The sequence below is a fragment of the Nannobrachium achirus genome, assembly GCF_963921795.1.
Source record: "Nannobrachium achirus genome assembly, chromosome: 20".
Lineage (NCBI taxonomy): Eukaryota > Metazoa > Chordata > Actinopteri > Myctophiformes > Myctophidae > Nannobrachium > Nannobrachium achirus.
Genome location: NC_137827.1, coordinates 27,432,346 through 27,450,254, shown reverse-complemented (window position 1 = coordinate 27,450,254; position 17,909 = coordinate 27,432,346). Strand labels below are relative to the sequence as shown.

Below are 17,909 nucleotides of genomic sequence, written 5' to 3'. Positions count from 1 at the left end.
GCAGCAATTTTACAGTATTAATGTGGGCATGCAGTACACAGTAAAACTCCAAAGAATGTGCAGATGGCCTTCAATGTGCATGCATGCAACGGTATTTTGTCACAGGCTGATAAATATGTTTTTATTATACCGCGGTTATTTCTTTTCATTGGCTTTAGTCAATGCCATATTATGTCTATTATGTCTTCCTATATGGATTAGTGGTGTGTTTGTGTCCACAGGAGGAGAAGGCAGAAGGTCTGGTCCAGATAGCCAGCTACAGCATAGAGAGCGCTGGAGAGCACAAGAGGAAATAGTAAGACTTAAGCATACATGATCTTGGTGTTACAATGTTGAATACACTGTTCAGGGATTTATTTAACCACTAAAACCCTAGCTCAGGGTTTCTCAAAGTGGGTTCTAATGCAATCTAGGGTGCCGTGACACAAGTCCAGAGGTGCCGCAGAATACTTTCATACTTGGAATTTATTAATATCGCGCCTCACGCCTCTCTTTAATTTAAGTATATATCTATAGTTTGTGAAACGGACCTCAGTTGCACTGTGCTTTGTGCATTCTTTTTCTACGTCATCAGATGTTTGCCAAAAATAGCAGGTCATAAGCTCACAATACATTTAGTTAAGAACTTGTGATGCGTTGTGAGCTTGTAGATGTATGGTATTTTAGGCGAATGTTCCACCCAGAATTGGGAATATTCAATTGGTTAAACGTTGAGTGACATACTGTACTGTATCTCATGGGGAAAGATTTACATATTTCACATGACATATTTCATAAAAGTTATTTACAGGGCTGCCCTGAGCCAAAGAAGTTTGAGAACCCCTGCCCTAGCTTCCCAATTCTGGGCAGAGGTGAACATTCGGCAAAAAACATTTAGGAAAAATAGGCCATCTACAATCTTGCGTAATTTATGGCAAAGACATTTGGTGGCCAGAAAGAAGCCGTCCAAGTACAGAGACAACTTTAGGTTGAAGTGGTCAAGTGGATAAGACTGTCTGCCACATATTAGCTCTATCATGAAGAATGATGAGTTACACTTGTCACAAAGTGGGAGTGTAGAACGGCAGTAAGAACGTCAGTAAAAAGAATAAGTCAGTAAAAATCATGATTGAAGATTTTCTATAATGGATAACGATGGTCAAAGATTGGATGGTCAAAGATTTGTATTGGACCCAGGCCATGCAGGACAACCAAAACAACATAAACTTACCACTGAAGAATATACTACTCAAAAATCAAGCAACGCAAATTAACAGAAAGCCATCGTGTCTTGGCAGCCAACATTCCTATAAGAACTTAAACAAATGAATCTAGGAGGCTCTTCTGTGACTGTAGTCTTCTAATTGTCAGCACATTAATGGACAACATTAAATGACTGTAACAGCCACATTGCAAAATGAAGTAATGTGTTACTGTGCTTTATCCAACCAAGAAAAAAGTATTTGTTTCCAAAATGAGACTGCAATTAAAAAGTTTGATTAATGACGGTACAAATTTGTTCCACTGTTCATCCCATACCATAATGAAAGACGTGATCTGGTCCCAGTGTGTTGTTGCAAGCCGCGTGTGTGTGCGTGCATGCTTGTGTGCATGTGTTTTTGTCTAGCTGATCGATGAGTTAATAAACGAGAGATGTTAGTTTAATTACCACTTCCTTTCTTACACTGAGTGATGGATGTGTTGTACTCATTCTTTTCTGTCTCTTTCCTACCAGCGTGTTCAAAATGTGTCATGAGAGATTCCAGACTTTCTTCTTTGCTACCGACAATGTCACCGACATGGGCAAGTAAGTGTGGGAGGACAGAACGCCAACATCCCTCTTTGTCTCTCTCTCTCTCACTCCCGCTCTCCCATCTCTCTCTCAAAACAAATTTCAATAATTTAAGGCCCAGATTCCCCATGCAAATCAAAGCAGGTTGTGTTTGAGACACCCTCATTAATTTTCTAAGAGGAAGGATTAAAGCCTGATGGTTTATTAGGCTAAAGATTGAAACCCTCATTTGGAGTACTTATTCATTAGTGATAGAATTTATGTCAGTGCTGCAGACTGCTGCTGATATCAATCTTTATCAAAGACAGGACAGCATTGCCCCCTAGAGATGACTTCACAGTACTACAGTTGCAGGTGGAGGGGGTGGGTTCCTCAGGGTCTGGTCCTGTTTTAATGCAGCACAAGAAAATATGGTCTCCTCTGGTTTAGATGATGTGAGGACATTTGAAGACATGAATAATAAGAATCTATTCATGTCCAAGGCAGAGGTTTACAAACTGTGCTGACATACAGCGGAATGAACACTGACGCCTGAGGACAGCATCTCCAGCCTCCACACATGTATAAACACATTTGTCAGCTGACAGTAGCATTTTGTTGCTGTCGGCAGAAACCTTGTATTTCCTTTTCTTTTTTTTTCTCCCTTTTTTGTAAATGAATGCCCTACTTTGTCATACTAGAATACTAGATTGTCGCACAAAAATGGCAGATCTCCAAGCTCACTTGTTGTGCAATGATAAGAAAGAAGAGAGTGGAAGTCGTTAAGTGTGGCTGTAGCTTTTATAAATATATAAATCAATGAAAATAATTAACTTCATTGGACCCATTGGAACACAGCTTATTTTTTTCCATTAACTGAAAGGTAACGGTTTTGTGACATGCAAGGTTTCCACCTGACTGCATTTGACAGCCGAGATTTATTGAGGACGTGCGTGTGCATCCATTGTGTCAGTTTAAGGATGAACTGCAGAGTGATCAATGTAATGAATGGAGGAGCTCCTGTCTAAATTAATTAATTGTGTTCTCCATTGCCTTTGTTGTGTGCAAAAATACTTTCTTCTCAGCTGCATCTATTCTATTCCAGGGGTCTTCAACGTTTTCAGGCCAAGGACCCCTTAGTTGAGAGATGAAGCAGGGACCCCCACTACCTTTTTCATAGTTTCCATATAGCTTCATTGTTTGATAGCACAATCATCAGTGTATTTTGGATTCATGTCAATACTTAATAAATGTGACTTTTCACTCTGTACTAGTCTGCTCTTTCCCACTCTAGACTAAACCTCTTTGTCAAAAATAGTCGATCTACAAGCTCACAACACCTCACAGTGCGAGGCGTTGTAAGCTTGTAGATCTGCTATTTTTGGCAAGTGGTTAATATAAAAAAGGAGAAAAAAGTTTCTATCACACAAAGCTAGGGGTCCCGGACCCCCTGTTGAAGACCCTTGTAAATCTATTCTATTCTGACTAAGTGTATTTTGCACCTACTGTATGTCTGACACCATTGGGTTACATAAATCTGTTTGTGTTGTGTTCTGCAGATGGATCAGCTGTCTGATCACAGCCATTCAGAAGCACAAGAAATTCCACAAAGACCCACCTGACAGCGAGGAGGGTAAGAATATGTTCTCCTTTGATTACATTAAATCCTTAATGCGTAATAGCATGGAATTTCCTCTCAACTCGTACTTGTTATCCCAGAAGTGAATGTTCATATATTTTTATTTTGGGAATCTTTGAACATTTTAGAACATTTTCATCTATGAAGACATGCCTAAAATAGGACGCCATGTTGAAAGTGCTTAATAGAACTTCACCTTTTTGTTTGTGAACAGAATGCTACAGTGAGACAGATTCAGAAGATGAGGGGTCCCCTTCACAACGCAGGGTAAACAAGGTCTGCAAGCAGACACACACACACACACACACACATGCACGCACGCACGCACGCACGCACGCACGCACACACACGTGCACATTTGATTGTAATCTCTGTTCATGTGTGTGTGCTGTACCTCAGAAAGTGCAGTCCAACACTTTGCCTCGACCCAAGAAGAAGAAGAAGCTGCATTCCCCGACTCCTGCAACAGGTGGCAGCAAAGGAGCAGGTACATGATGAAAGCACTCCCATTTCACTCCCTCCCTCCCTTTCTCTCAAACTATTTTGTTGCTGTCGGGCAAAAAACATCTATTTCCTTATTATTATATATTTTTTGTGTGTTCTTTCTTACATTTGTTAATTGTAAATCAATGCTCTGCTTGATCATACTGCAGCAACACGCAAAAGTAGCATATCTACAAGCTTGAACGCGGCGCGAAGCCACGTGCTTTGAGCTTGTCGATCTTTTGCCGTTTCTGAATTTGAATTCTGAAAAATTACAGTTTTGGACATAATGAGGTTTCCAACCAACAGAGGCGATAATATACAAGCCTGTGAAATGGATGACTGTCTAGCTAGCGGGTGCTTTAACAGATGTTTTAATCTCCTGTGTTTTGAGCAATGCTATTTTGCTGCCCTCTCCCCCGAGTGCAATTTGTCTAATCAGCTGTCAGCAACATACTTCACAACTGTCTCCTCTCGTCTTTTCCAACCCAACCCGTTCTGCCCTTGTCTCCTTTCTTCATTTCCCTCTTTATAACCTTCCTTGTATTCCCGTCTACCTATGCCACCACCACCCCCACCTCCCCCATCGCTGTCTCTCTCTGTTATTCCTGTGTCTAGGCTCCCCAGTAGTAGATGAGATGGGCGTAGTGCTCAACAACATAAAGGAAGGAGGAGTTTCTCTCATGGGCCACGACCAGCCGCTGACACGCGACCACTTCAGGAAGTCCTTCATTCGACGCAACAAGAACCCTGTCATCAACGAGAAGGCACACACGCTCCGCGCCCTTCAGAGCACTCTCAAGGTCACCACTAAACGCATCAGATTCAGTTGCATTGTTATTAACCCATGACCCAGCTTATGCTCTCCACTGTCTAAGAGGAGCCCAGATAATACAAATAGCATAAAGAAAATGTATCTATCTCTTCCCTTTCAAAACATTTGAAATTAACAGACAAGCAAGGGCTATTCTCTTCTCAATAAAAACAACAAAAACAAGTAGAGCGCCAACTAATAATAATTAGATTGATATAATCTAATTGAAATAAGAAAATAAGAAAAGTACAGCCACCTGAATCCAATTATTTAATCCCTAAAAGTAATAATGTTTTGATGGCTGGATAAGAATGTTTGCTGCAAACAAAATGACAAAAAGAAACAAGAATTATAATGACTTTTAGAAATTATGATACTTATGACACTACACAGATGGAATAATATACAATTTAACTTGTTTTGACTAGAAATAAGGCATACCACCTATCTGGTAAACTACTACTACTATCATTCCATATGGCAAGACAGTTATTATTCGTTAACCCAGTGTTTCTCAAATGGGGGTACGTGGGGGTACTGCAGGGGGTACAGAAGAAAATGGGAATATGTATTTACTGTTATGGTAATGACAAAACATTGACAGTCATCTGTAAATTGTTAAACCAAATTACGTCAATACCTTGACTAGTACAACTGTTATTGAATAGAAATAGAAAGCATTGTGTATTTGCCATTATGCTGTTTTATTTTGAACATATTGGCATTCTAACTGGAATTGTCAATTTTATAAGCAAAATGCTGTAGTCAGGGGAGGGGGCTTCAGAAATCAGTATAAGGGGGTACTGCAACCAAAAAAGTTTGAGTACCACTGCGCTAACCCAATGAATATGCATTAACATGAATGGACACTCCATCCCTTAGTATGGAGTTACTTTCCACCAGCAGTGGTGAAAAGTAACAAAGTACATATTTAAGCACTGTACTTGTTTGGGTATTTGTACTTTAGTTGAGAATTTCCAATACTTTTACTTCTACTCCAGTACATCTCAGCGTTCTGACAGCTAACAGGAGCCCTCTCTCTCTCTCTGTTCTGCAGGCCAAAGAGAATGAGCTGCTGCAAATCAACAAGGTCCTGGAGGACCCGGACCTGACAGCTGCGAAGTTTCGCCAGTGGAAGGAGAACCACGAGATAATCGTTCAGGAGGTGGAGAGGCTGGCTCGCCTCACTGCTTCCAAGCCGCAGGCTGGCGAGGATGCACTCGACGCGCCCGCGGAGAGCACCGCCGCCGTGGCCGAGACTGAAGCCGTTGCCATGGAAACAGCGGCAGAAGCGGAGACAACCGCTGCCTGCAGACTGAGTGCGGGGGAGCAGCTAGTGGATGCGGAACCGTCCGACGTTCTGCTGGAGATCCCGCCGGGTTCTCCGGTGGCAGACATGCTGCCTCCCATGTTAGACTTCTCTCTGGGTCTCTCTCTGCATGACTCCATAAACAAGCAGGTGGAGGCGAAGGTGGAGGCTGGCGGAGATTCTGAGAACTACTTCTACATCTAAAGCCAAGACGAGACTGGTCATGCCACTGGAGGGTCACTCTAAGAGAAACTGAAGATATTTGTCTCAAAGCAGTGTGAAATAGCTGGTTCACTAAAGCCTGATTTATATTCATACAACAGTGTTGCGTTGGGAGATTGTAGATCGGCTATGTACGGCGAGCGACACCATCATATACAGAGTATGAGTAAAGCATAATGGAAAATGTATGCTCCTTCGTACAAAGGTGTCGGAAAGGTGTTCGTACAAAGGTGCCGGAAATAGCCGGCCTTCAAGCTCACAATGCACGGCGGATGTGGTGCCGTGTAGGCTTGTAGGTTGGCTATTTTCAGCACACTACACCACGACACAGCCGTATAACTAAGTATACATCAGGTCTGCGGCAATAGATTGGACACAACGAGTCAAATCACTGTCAAATGACACTCAGGTCTGTTTGTTGTTTCATAGGAACCAGGAAGGTTGGGTTTGTTTAATCATGATGACCCAGACCCATCTCTGGTTAATGACAAATGCTACAAGATTCAAGAGTGTGTGTCTTTTACCAATGAGAAAAGAACAAAAGTTGCCATGCCATTGTTCGTTCATAGATCCAGTATCTTTTTATTTGATGCTACGGTTCTACCACTGCTTTTAAAAAAATAATTGTAAAGCATTTTCCTCATAATTCTTAAGAGTATCTCTTTGTATTATAGTTCATGCCTTATGTAAATAACATTTTCCTATAAAGTTATATTTGTTTTATTGACATTACCTCATTAAAGGTATGCTTTTAAAAGGTTTTGCACAGAATGTGATGTTGAATCTCGCTTGGGGAACACACTGTAATAATGCCTGGTTGGCAACAGCAAGGTGTTCCTCACCTCCCCAGATCATTGTATTATGAGTTATGTTTGCCACACGATAGACCTGGATGACTCTCTGAGCAGAAGACCCATTGATTGTCTGTATTGCTCAAACCCAGCATGTCATTATAGGTGAAGTTTCTCTATTTAAACTAGACCAGGTCAACCTGGTTGTGCCAGACCCCCTGTCTGTCATCATCATTTATGACATCATGCCTTTTGTAGGCATGTCATCATCATGTCATCATCATATATACCCTTTATATAGAAAACCCGGACAGACATTTGCTTATGTAGGCCTACCCATTTCATGGGTCTGGCAAAAATGACAAAAATAACAGACAAAGTGGGCTTATGTGGTAAAGAAATTGACAAAATATACACATGAATGAGGCTCAACTGCTGAATGAGTTCAGCAATGCTAAAGACAGAGACAGATCTTGTTGGGACAAGGCTGTTCATTCTTTCATTGGCTTAATAAACTGGCAGGCCATCACGAAACATGCTGTCATCTTTATTGTGGTTGATAAGGACAGTGTTCAGTTCATTCATAACTAGACCAGGTCAACCTGGTTGTGCCAGACCCCCTGTCTGTCATCATCATTTATGACATCATGCCTTTTGTAGGCATGTCATCATCATGTCATCATCATATATACCCTTTATATAGAAAACCCGGACAGACATTTGCTTATGTAGGCCTACCCATTTCATGGGTCTGGCAAAAATGTAAAGTTGCTGGTGTGGCTAAAGAGGCAAAATTTTGATGAAGGAGGAACTTTCAGAATAAGAAGCAATGTTATCAGAGTGTCTGGCCTATTTCACACTCTATAAGGTAACTACACATACACTAAGAAAACACAAAATGGCTCACTGTACAGCATGTACAATACTGTGCAGTGTGCTCATAACATAATGTGTATGGTGTGACTTTTTAAAGGGACTTCTCTGCACAACTGGATGAACAGGTATAGAAATGATTCCTCCGTTTAGTAGGTCATGAGGTAGCATCATAGAAGCAATATTATCAATATTATGGTCTTATTGTGGTCTTACCGATTTGTCACCAAAAGCTAAATCTGTGCACTGTTGTGCACTGAAAATGTAAAGTATGTGTAGCTCTGTTCCCAAATGACCTAGCCTCTGGGTTAAGCATTGAAAATCATTAGACTTGCCCAGGGGACCGAGTTAATTTAATCAACTTTGAATTACTGATGCCTTGCAAATGAATTCCGTCCGTTGCGAATTCCGTCAAGGGCGAGGTCGCTTTTCGCCCTTAGGCGTCTTACTCTCAAGAGTTAAAGATCTATAAGGGTCCATTTTACCTGATTTTACCATGATGGCTTCTTCTGGCCTGCTGCCTTGTTTGAGATACAACACTATAGGAACATACAAAATGTAAAGAAGGGGGGGGGGAGTGCTGAAGTAAATTAACAAAGAAATTATAATTCACACAAAATTGCACTCAACTAGCACTTTGTGCAACATTTTTGGCTTCTTCTGGCCTGCTGCCTTGTTTGAGATACTAGAAGCTCGGGCGGCCCAGCGTCTAGTCGGCGACCTGGCCAACTCGGAACAATGTAAATAGGGAATGAATGCCCCGCCCTTTAGGACCCGTTTTGACCATCTGTCTGCCTGTGTCCATTTATGCCCATATATGGAGATATCTGTATCTGTCTGTCTGTCTGTCGGCGTCCATTTTATGTCCATATATGGAGATCACTGCAGTTATAGTTCTGGGTCCATTTTATGCCCAGATATGGAGATATGGAGATATCTGTCTATCTGCGTCCATTTTATGCCCATATATGGAGTATCTGTCTGTGCCTCCAACTGTGTTGCAGACACAGTGCCGGTTCCCCCTTTAATGCAAACCTCACACCTGTTGTCATAGGACCCGTTTTGAACATCTGTTTGCCTGTGTCCATTTATGCCCATATATGGAGATATCTGTATCTGTCTGTCTGCGTCCATTTTATGCCCATATATGGAGATCTTTGACCATCTGTTTGCCTCTGTCCATTTATGTCCATATATGGAGATATCTGTATCTGTCTGTCTGCAATCCATTTTATGCCCATATATGGGGGCATTCATTTTATGCCCATATATGGAGAACGCGCGTGCCCGTGGGACGAACGGTTCTCGAGATACGCGGATTACATACATACATACACACTCACAGAGATTTTTTGTTGACTCATGTGGCGTACGTGATGTCAGAGCCTTTTATGAAGTGATGTCACAATGAGTCAGAGCTTTCGCCGATTTCCTCCGGAACAGCCTGATGTCAACAATCAACCCCGCATAAGGAGATTCCGAACGTTTCGCGCCGGTTCGGGAAAACCGCGCGTCGGGTCAGTAGGCTACCCATGCTGTTTGCATACACAAAGACATGCAGTTTATTAGTGTGGTTGCTTTAGGCAACACTATTGTATTATTCTTTGCCAGCAAAGCTATGTTTTGTAAAGTTTTTGAGTAATGTTATCTGGGTTGTAAGGCTGCACAACAGAAAAGTGAAGCTTTTGGTCATGCTTCACATGACAATCTATAATATAAATGGTAAGACCGAATTCAGTTCCCAGTGGATTTCATGTGAGTCGCATCAGAGCAACCACACTGGCAATTAACTAGAATTGCACCTTCTAGTTTTTTGTTTTCTGGTTCTAACTTTGTTAAACAAAAATTGCACCGAAGAAAAAGGCTGCTAAATTGTTTATTGACACTTGTATGTTTTGCTAGCAAAGTAAACCTGTAAACCTTTTGAGTAATCTGGGTTTTAAGGCTGCACAACAGAGGTGAAGAGGTGAAGATGTAATGCAATGTTGTGCAATAGCTTCAGCTCAGGGAGCACTGAGACGATGGTTGATAAAGTTATTATGAACCATCAGCGCAATGCCGCTGCTATGCAAATATGATACCCAAAAACCTTTCAGACACTTCTGACAGATATTGTTCTTGAATTTTGTTTTATTTAATGTACCATACAGCAGAATCCACATTATGTTGGTGCACAAAGGATCAACTTTTACATTAACAACAAATCATTGACAATTAATACATTCTAATTCTGTTGTTGCTGCTTGCAGTAGGCTACAATGTCACATATTATGTCAGTGGTTCTCAACCTTTTTCAGCTCCAGACAACAATCCTAAAGGACTATCAAACCCCACCTCCCCACGACACTATAAATAATATTTAATACATAAAAACATTTTATTTTGTTTTTATTAATATTTTTAACATGACTGATTTTAAAGCCAGATTCATACTTATTTGCGTCCCGGTGTCAACACGCCAAAAATAGCTGATCTATAAGCTCACAATGCATCTCTGCGTTGGATTATGAGCTAGGGGTGCTATTTTCAGTGTGCGACACAATGAAGCTATTCAATTGTTTCCCCCAGACTATGCCTATTAGTTCAGAACATATTCTTAAATTTGATGGACTTATGAAATATTATCACTGTTGAGGAACAGTGATCTACTGTATGTTGATGATGATTCAATTACTTTGTTAAAGGCAACACTGGTGGTTAGGCTTGGGAGAGAATAGAATACAAAGGTAAAAATGTCCTTATTTTCCTTATGTTTGACTGTTAAACAGTCAACATTTCTCCAATTGATTATAAAATTACCTTTTCCCAAGCCTATATAAACTCCAGAAATCAGCAGCATATTATAGGCCTACTGGCCTATCAATCTGGTACAATAACTCATTTGTATTTTACACATGGATACTCTTTAGGTATGAACGTCTAAAAGATAACTTCCGTATATGAAGACATGGCTACAGCAGTACAAACGGAAGTAAAGTTTACCAATTCATGTTTTCTAGTCATTGCAGTAGAAGGCAAGATTTCTTTTTCCTACAGTTAATAGTACAGCAGAGCATAGCATTGTTAAAAATGATTTCCTCAGAGACTCCAGGTTCATTACAAGGTGGTTGTTTCCAATTTCAAAATCAATTTACAGGCAGCTTGACAATAATCAGCTTGGGAACAGAACTGCTATATTGCCGCTCTGTTTATCCTCGCCAATTCCCAATTTCCCCATGTGTCACTGCCAACTAGAGGCACTGTGAAGGAATCGAACTCCTGTAGCTTTACCCCTGTGCCACCTGGATGCCTAGTCCTGTGTGTTTTAGTATCTCTGGGCTTATTCTCCTCACGCAGGTTTTATCTCTGCGTTTTCAGAGCAGTCATCCTAACAGCTAACATCATATACCTCTGTCTCTGGAAAGGCATGGCGGTTGCACACAGAACAAGCAGGTAGTACCGGGCATCTTGGCCTTTTGAAGCTAAACAACAGAGCACTGCCTCCCAGCACCTGTATGCACGCGCCCAGCCATCCAAAGTAGAGAGACCCGGCCGGGCGCAGGCTCAGGTGCGGGAACCTGGAGCTGTGGCCGCCATCCCCAGTCTTGGCCTCCATCCCCAGTCTTTGGAGATTGTGGGTGTACACCCCTAGAGCAGCCAGGCTGAAGAGTCCAGCCAGTGCCACCAAGAGGCCACCGGTTGCCGCTACACCTCTCAGAGGAAGATCTGTCCAGCTGCGGACACCAACACTTGCCAGAACGATCCCGGTGGCGCCCAGGAAGAGGGAGCTGAGCACCAGGCCTTGTGTCAGGCGTACCCGCGGGTCTCTCTGGTACGGACCCGCCACAGGCCAGCACTGCTTCATTTCAGAGTGCGCCACCTGCAGACAGGTTTCCCACAGCCCGTCGGAGCGCAGTAAGAGCAATACATCCGCAGAGCCGGTCCTTGTCCCCTTCAGCCCTGATCGAGGAAGTGATCCTGTCCCTGTCAGGCCCAGGCGCACCTGCCCCTCCCTCCACTGAGGAGTGATAGTGGCAGTGAAGACAAGGACCAATCCCAGAGGGGCAAACACAATCCCCATCACCATGGAGGCTGGAGTGTGCATTATGGGTAAGGCAAGTCCAATAAAGCTATGTTGTGTGTCTCTTGTAGGCCTGCCTAGGCCTCAGCTGTGAGATAGGTTCATGGATTTGTATACCTGGTCAGATGTGAAGTACAACAAGCTCTCAATATCAGGCGTTGATGTGCTGCTGTGAGGTGGTGAGATCTTCCAAACAAAGGCTGTATAACCAACTCTTGATCCTCTCTTCACACGAAGGGACACCACCGAACACACTGGCTCAACTTGTGTTGTGTCCTCTCTGTTAATCCAACAAGAAAAGTCCGAAGAAATACCTCATCTCCTCATCGTGCCAGAAGTGTCTTGCTCTTCCAAACACTACAGTGACCCGATGAAGTCTGTAATATAAGAGAGATAAAAACATGTGAAGTGTTTGTGTGTGCTCTTCTATAACCTCTTCATCTCCACCTCTGCCCACTCCGCCCCTTACCGTAGCTACAGCTCCTCCACTCCAGTCACAGAAAAGGAGCGATACATGGGGATATCGCGGAGGACTGACAAAGATAGAGAGAGGGAGAACAGTGTTGCTTGCCATCATCCACACCATCGTACAACAGGGTATACATCAGACTTGACTGACAGACAGACAGAGAGCAGAGACGGCAATAGGCTTGATGGGCAGAAGGTAGGAGGAGGCACTGTGTTCTAACACTGGACAGCAAAAAGTCTCAGCCGTTGATGCCCGTTTCTGTTGCTAGGATACGGTAACCTGACCAGACTCAGCCAGACTGGGCAGTAGGGCTTTATTTATCACAAGGATGTCTTACATTCTACTCTGTACTAGACCCTGTTCTGTGTGCATGCATGCGTGCGTGCGTGCGTGTGACTGTGAGCATCATGTACCGGTAATTATACACTGTGCATGTTTTTGTGTCTACTGTATTTTTGTATCTCCTACAGACCAGTGTAGAGAGTAAACCAAGGGCAGAGAAAGAGGAGTGGCATGCGAAACAAGACAGGGTTGGATTTGAACTCTGATCTCCTTCCCATCACGAGATGTACTGTATATGAAGTCCTAAGCAATAAACAGCTGAACCACCAGGCACCCTTCTGTCCTGCTGCTTTTTAAAGCCCGCCAACACACAGACAGTGGTGACCTTGGAAGTGCCGAAATACTCTATAATGTTGTTATACTGTCAAGCTGCTGTGTTACAACCTGAAGAAAGACACAATGTCCTCGGGGAAGAGGATGCAACAAAGCTTGCAGGCGTCTACATACACATTGTCCGCACGCACGCACGCACGCACGCACGCACGCACGCACGCACGCACGCACGCACGCACACACACACACACACACACACACACACACACACACACACACACAGCCCGAATCAATAAATCTCTCTCTCTCTCTCTCTCTCTCTCTCTCTCTCTCTCTCGCACCCAGACAGACAGGTGATAATGTAATGGCTATAACATCTTTATTGCTGCTCACATCCCGACAGCTTCAAGTCATTACGGGGTCTTATCTCATCTCATCACCTTTCTTCCTTACGGCTATGAGAGTGCACACAGTAAAATCCTCAATGTTAATTGAACTCAGAGAGAGCAAACTGGTCCATTTGGTTTAATTGACACTATGGATTTGTGTATAGAAACTCACACAGTATATTTGCTGATGACATTTAATTACAGTATGAACATTGATATTAAGTTCAAACGAGATCTTTAGATTATAATGTTTGCACTTGTTGCCTTAATAATTGACAAATACTCTTATCCTGTACATAACCAATGAATAAAATAAAAAGGGAGAAATATAAAAGCAAATGGAATGAATATATTCCATACTATTAGTTATATTGTAAAATATTTGTATTATAGTGTACCAGAACACAATTCCACTTGTAAATAGCCACGAAGAGCTTGCAATCTCACAGTAATTGTTTATTGAAAGACTAGAGGACACGTTATGAAATAAATCTATAGTTTTCATCTCCAACACTAATTGTAAGCCTATTAATTTATTACGACCTATAATCTGTAGAGCAGGATTGCAGGAAACAGATATCTGTTTATTGGAGAGAGAGAAAGATCTCTCGCATATCTTCCCAGATCTGATCTGATATTATGGCAAGTGCAATTGTTGACACTTGTCTCACCATTATGAAAGAGTACTTAGAGGGTTATTACATTGTATTTTACAGTTTTTAAAACAGTATCATTTCAATGGTGGATCTATAACATACAGTCAAAGTCAAATCTTCAGTGTTAAATTAACTCTGAGGGTGTATAAATAGGTAAATTAACACTGATGATTTGACCATCCACGTCTGTTGGTTACACATCAGAAAAAGACATGTTGCCCTTCAGTAAAATGACTGAGGAGATATGAAGATGTTCACTGATGAACTAATATTACATATTATAATGTTGTGACGATTAGTCAACTGCAGTAATTCATATAAAATAAATAAAGTCATTATGTGGTGATCACATACTCAGTTTTTTTAAATAGAGGATGCTGAGTATTTTTTGTAATCATATTCTATATTATTAAGCTAGTGGAAATGGCAGATGACAGAAACAAGGATCACAAAAAGAAACAATATTATGTAGCAGAACAGTAATTATTAATGAGAATGGTGCGACTATTAATAGCTCTCACTTCCATATGCACACCAATAACAGACCCAAACGCAAAGACTTTAGACATTTTGTACACACACACACACACACACACACACACACACACACACACACACACACACACACACACACACACACACACACACACACACACACACACACACACACACACACACACACACACTTTTGCCCTTGTGTGGCTTGTCTGTCAATCAATAAGCACTCACTTACCATTCAGCAGAGGTAGTGGAATCTTCCTGCAGACTGAACGGATAACATGAAGCCCTCTGGAGAAGGAAATGTTTGTTCCATCACTTCCAGCTCCTCTCCCTGCCTCCTCCTCCTCCTAGCATCTTGACTCCATCAGTCTCTCTACCTCTCTCCCTCTCTCTCTCTACCTCTCTCCCTCTCTCTCTCTCTACCTCTATCTCTCTCTCTCTCTCTGTCCCTCTCTCTTTCTATATCTGTCTCTCTGTCTCTGTTTCTCTCTTGTGTGTATCTAATCTCCCTGACCACTTTCTAATTTCTTGTGCCTCATGTCTCCCTTGTTTACTGAACATTTTTGTTGTGTGTGTGTGTACGTGTATGTGTATGTGTGTGTGTGTGTGTGTGTGTGTGTGTGTGTGTGTGTGTGTGTGTGTGCGTGCGTGCGTGCGTGCGTGCGTGCGTGCGTGCGTGCGTGCGTGCGTGCGTGCGTGTGGTGCAGGTCCAATTTGTCTCTTTTTTGTAACCACCCTGGCACCCCTATTTTGGGCATATTATAATTCAAAGATTTTCTACAGTTTACAGTTTAGGCATTTAGCAGACGCTTTTAATCCAAAGCGACTTACAATAAGCAGATAAAACATCACAATAATCACAATAATAAACAAGATAATATGTCAGTACATCAACAGCAAAATAACAAATGCAAATGAATATCTATCTAGAAAACAAAATAATCAGTCAAGAAAAAAGGTTCTAAAAAACCTAAAAACAAATGCTAACTAGCTTCATGTATGGTCATTGAGTGTTTCAGTAGTGCTAAGGGTTTAGGTGGAGTCTGAAAAGGTGAGTCTTCAGTCCACAGAGAAAGCTAGCGAGTGAGTCCATTGTTCTAAGTGCGACAGGGAGTTTATTCCACAACTTTGGGGCCAGGAGGGCAAACTGTCTCGGACGAGTGGATTTTTGCCCTGGGGTTTTTAGCGAGGGTTCTGTCAGCATCCCTGTGTTTGCTGATCTAAGTGAACGGGTGGGGGTGTAGGGGTTGATCAGGTTTTGGAGGTATGGAGGAGCCATACCTTTGGCTGCTTTGAAGGTCAGCATCAGTGTCTTGTATTCAGTGCGGGCCGCAACCGGGAGCCAGTGGAGGCTGCGGAGAAGGGGAGAGACATGCGAGAACTTAGGCTGGTTGAAGACAGTGACACTTTTAGATTGTTGTGAGCTTGTAGATGGGATTCTTTTCCACTAACTATATGGTATGTGATGGGTAGTATATATGTTAAGTGGTTAACCACACTGATGATCATCTCTCCCACCACCATCCCGCTGCGACAAGAAATTATGAGGCTTTAACACTGATGTGCATTGACTGTTTTGGAGCACAAGGGGCTGCTAGTACACTGCATTGTGTTTTGGCATCTACACATGCATGCACGGGCACATGTGCATGCACACTCGCGAAAACACACACACACACACACACACACACACACACACACACACACACACACACACACACACACACACACACACACACACACACTCTCACACACACACACACACACACACACACACACACACACACACACACACACACACACACACACACACACACACACACACACACACACACACACACACACACACACACAGGCTATGGTAGATACATTTAAAATGACTCTTGTATGAACCTCTGACTCTGAACACTGGGCCATCCGCTGCCAAAATGTGCATAATTCATCAGGTTTATGCTATAAATTATGTTAGTGTATGGTGATTTAAAATATTGATCCATGTGATGTGCCCCTTTTGATCTTTGAGCACCTGCCCATCTCATGGTTGCTGCATGGCCCTGCACAAACCAAATGAGTGATGGTGTGAATCTACAGCAAACGTAAAAGTTTTAATGACAAAATCAATCAACCCAGAGACCTGCTATTCATATTTTCTTTATTTTCTTACGAAAGACAAGATATGGGTACAACCATGGCATATAATGAAATATTACAGAGGTACATGTAAGCCTTGAAATGATGAGAAATGTAAAAAGAAAACATCTTTAAAAAAACTCTACTGAAAGACCTTAGTTTTAGGGTTAGTTGTACTGCTTGTACAGCGATTGTACTGAAGTGGTTCAGACACAGTGGGAAGACTCTGTGGTTATGCCATACAGTCAGGAAATGTACACATCTCTACACTTAATGATGCCCAACACCTAAGCCTATAGTTTATACTTTGTTGTATAATAGTTTTTCGGCAAGCGACACCATCGTACGACAAAATACAAAGTCACATTAACCCTGGTGTCCCTGCTGTGGGACTCCAGACATTTTCAAAAATGTTCAAATATTTTCCAAAATTGTGAAAATAACTGTAGCAGATCTACAAACCACAACGTACGTAGATATGCAATTCTTTGTATTCGCCGTACAATGAAATATATAGGGCTTAAGTGGTTAAGGCTGTGGTGATGAGAAGGGAAATGTGTGACTTCTGGATCAGAACACGATCCATTGTTGGACCGGTTTAGTTATGAAACTAAAAGGCAGGCAGCTACAAAATCCTACTTTTGGCAGTATAAAAAAAAGCAACAAACATTTTAACTCAATGGCCGCAAAGGAGATATTGATAGCTATGGTTTGCATGAGAAAGGGCACCATTGGCTTTTGATATCCTGTTGCAAGCAGCAAGAATGGTATCCTCTGACGATGCTAATAACTGTACGCAGATCATGTACAGAATTTATCTAAAATCTCATATTGAAATATGTCACAATTCATGGTACATGGATTAAAATATTCAAACACAAAACAAGTTCATATTAATTTCTATTTACAACAAATATTTACAGCATAATTATAATTGCTCTCACGTTATATAAAATACTTAAATCAATAATACTAATAGAATTAAAATAAAAACAGAACCAGTAGGAAAACACTGGGCGGGTGGTATTTACAAAGGCAGTGACTTAAAACGGTCGGGTGATTTGACAAGAAACTGGGAGTACTTTTTGTTCAGTTCAGTTTCCTCTTCAGTTTTCTCGGTTAGGCAGGCTGGTCTACAGCTTCTGTGTGGCAGGGCAGTGCTTTCTCAGAGGGTTGAAATTGTCAGCTATAATTTGATGAACAGGTCT

At 42.0% G+C, this 17,909-nt stretch overlaps 2 protein-coding genes across 3 annotated transcripts in view; one reads left to right on the top strand and one right to left on the bottom strand.

Annotated features, from left to right (window-relative positions):
* The window catches only part of cnksr1 (connector enhancer of kinase suppressor of Ras 1), a 43,603-nt gene extending 36,087 nt beyond the window's left edge, over window positions 1-7,516 (top strand). The window contains exons 15-21 of one of the 2 annotated variants that reach the window (XM_080750682.1): window positions 222-295; window positions 1,715-1,786; window positions 3,310-3,383; window positions 3,604-3,656; window positions 3,789-3,876; window positions 4,491-4,675; window positions 5,744-7,516. In XM_080750682.1, coding sequence (XP_080606808.1) covers window positions 222-295; window positions 1,715-1,786; window positions 3,310-3,383; window positions 3,604-3,656; window positions 3,789-3,876; window positions 4,491-4,675; window positions 5,744-6,199 — 1,002 coding nt within the window. In that variant the 3' untranslated portion in view covers window positions 6,200-7,516. Of the gene's footprint in view, window positions 1-221; window positions 296-1,714; window positions 1,787-3,309; window positions 3,384-3,603; window positions 3,666-3,788; window positions 3,877-4,490; window positions 4,676-5,743 lie in introns of both variants that reach the window. The other variant, XM_080750681.1, reaches the window with a different exon arrangement.
* A 3,732-nt stretch (window positions 7,517-11,248) lies between these two features.
* On the bottom strand, window positions 11,249-11,965 carry cldn23l (claudin 23-like; the record flags this gene model as incomplete). Its single annotated transcript, XM_080750953.1, has 1 exon — window positions 11,249-11,965. One exon carries the CDS (start codon window positions 11,963-11,965, stop codon window positions 11,249-11,251), a length of 717 nt encoding a protein of 238 aa, XP_080607079.1.
* Window positions 11,966-17,909: the final 5,944 nt, after the last annotated feature.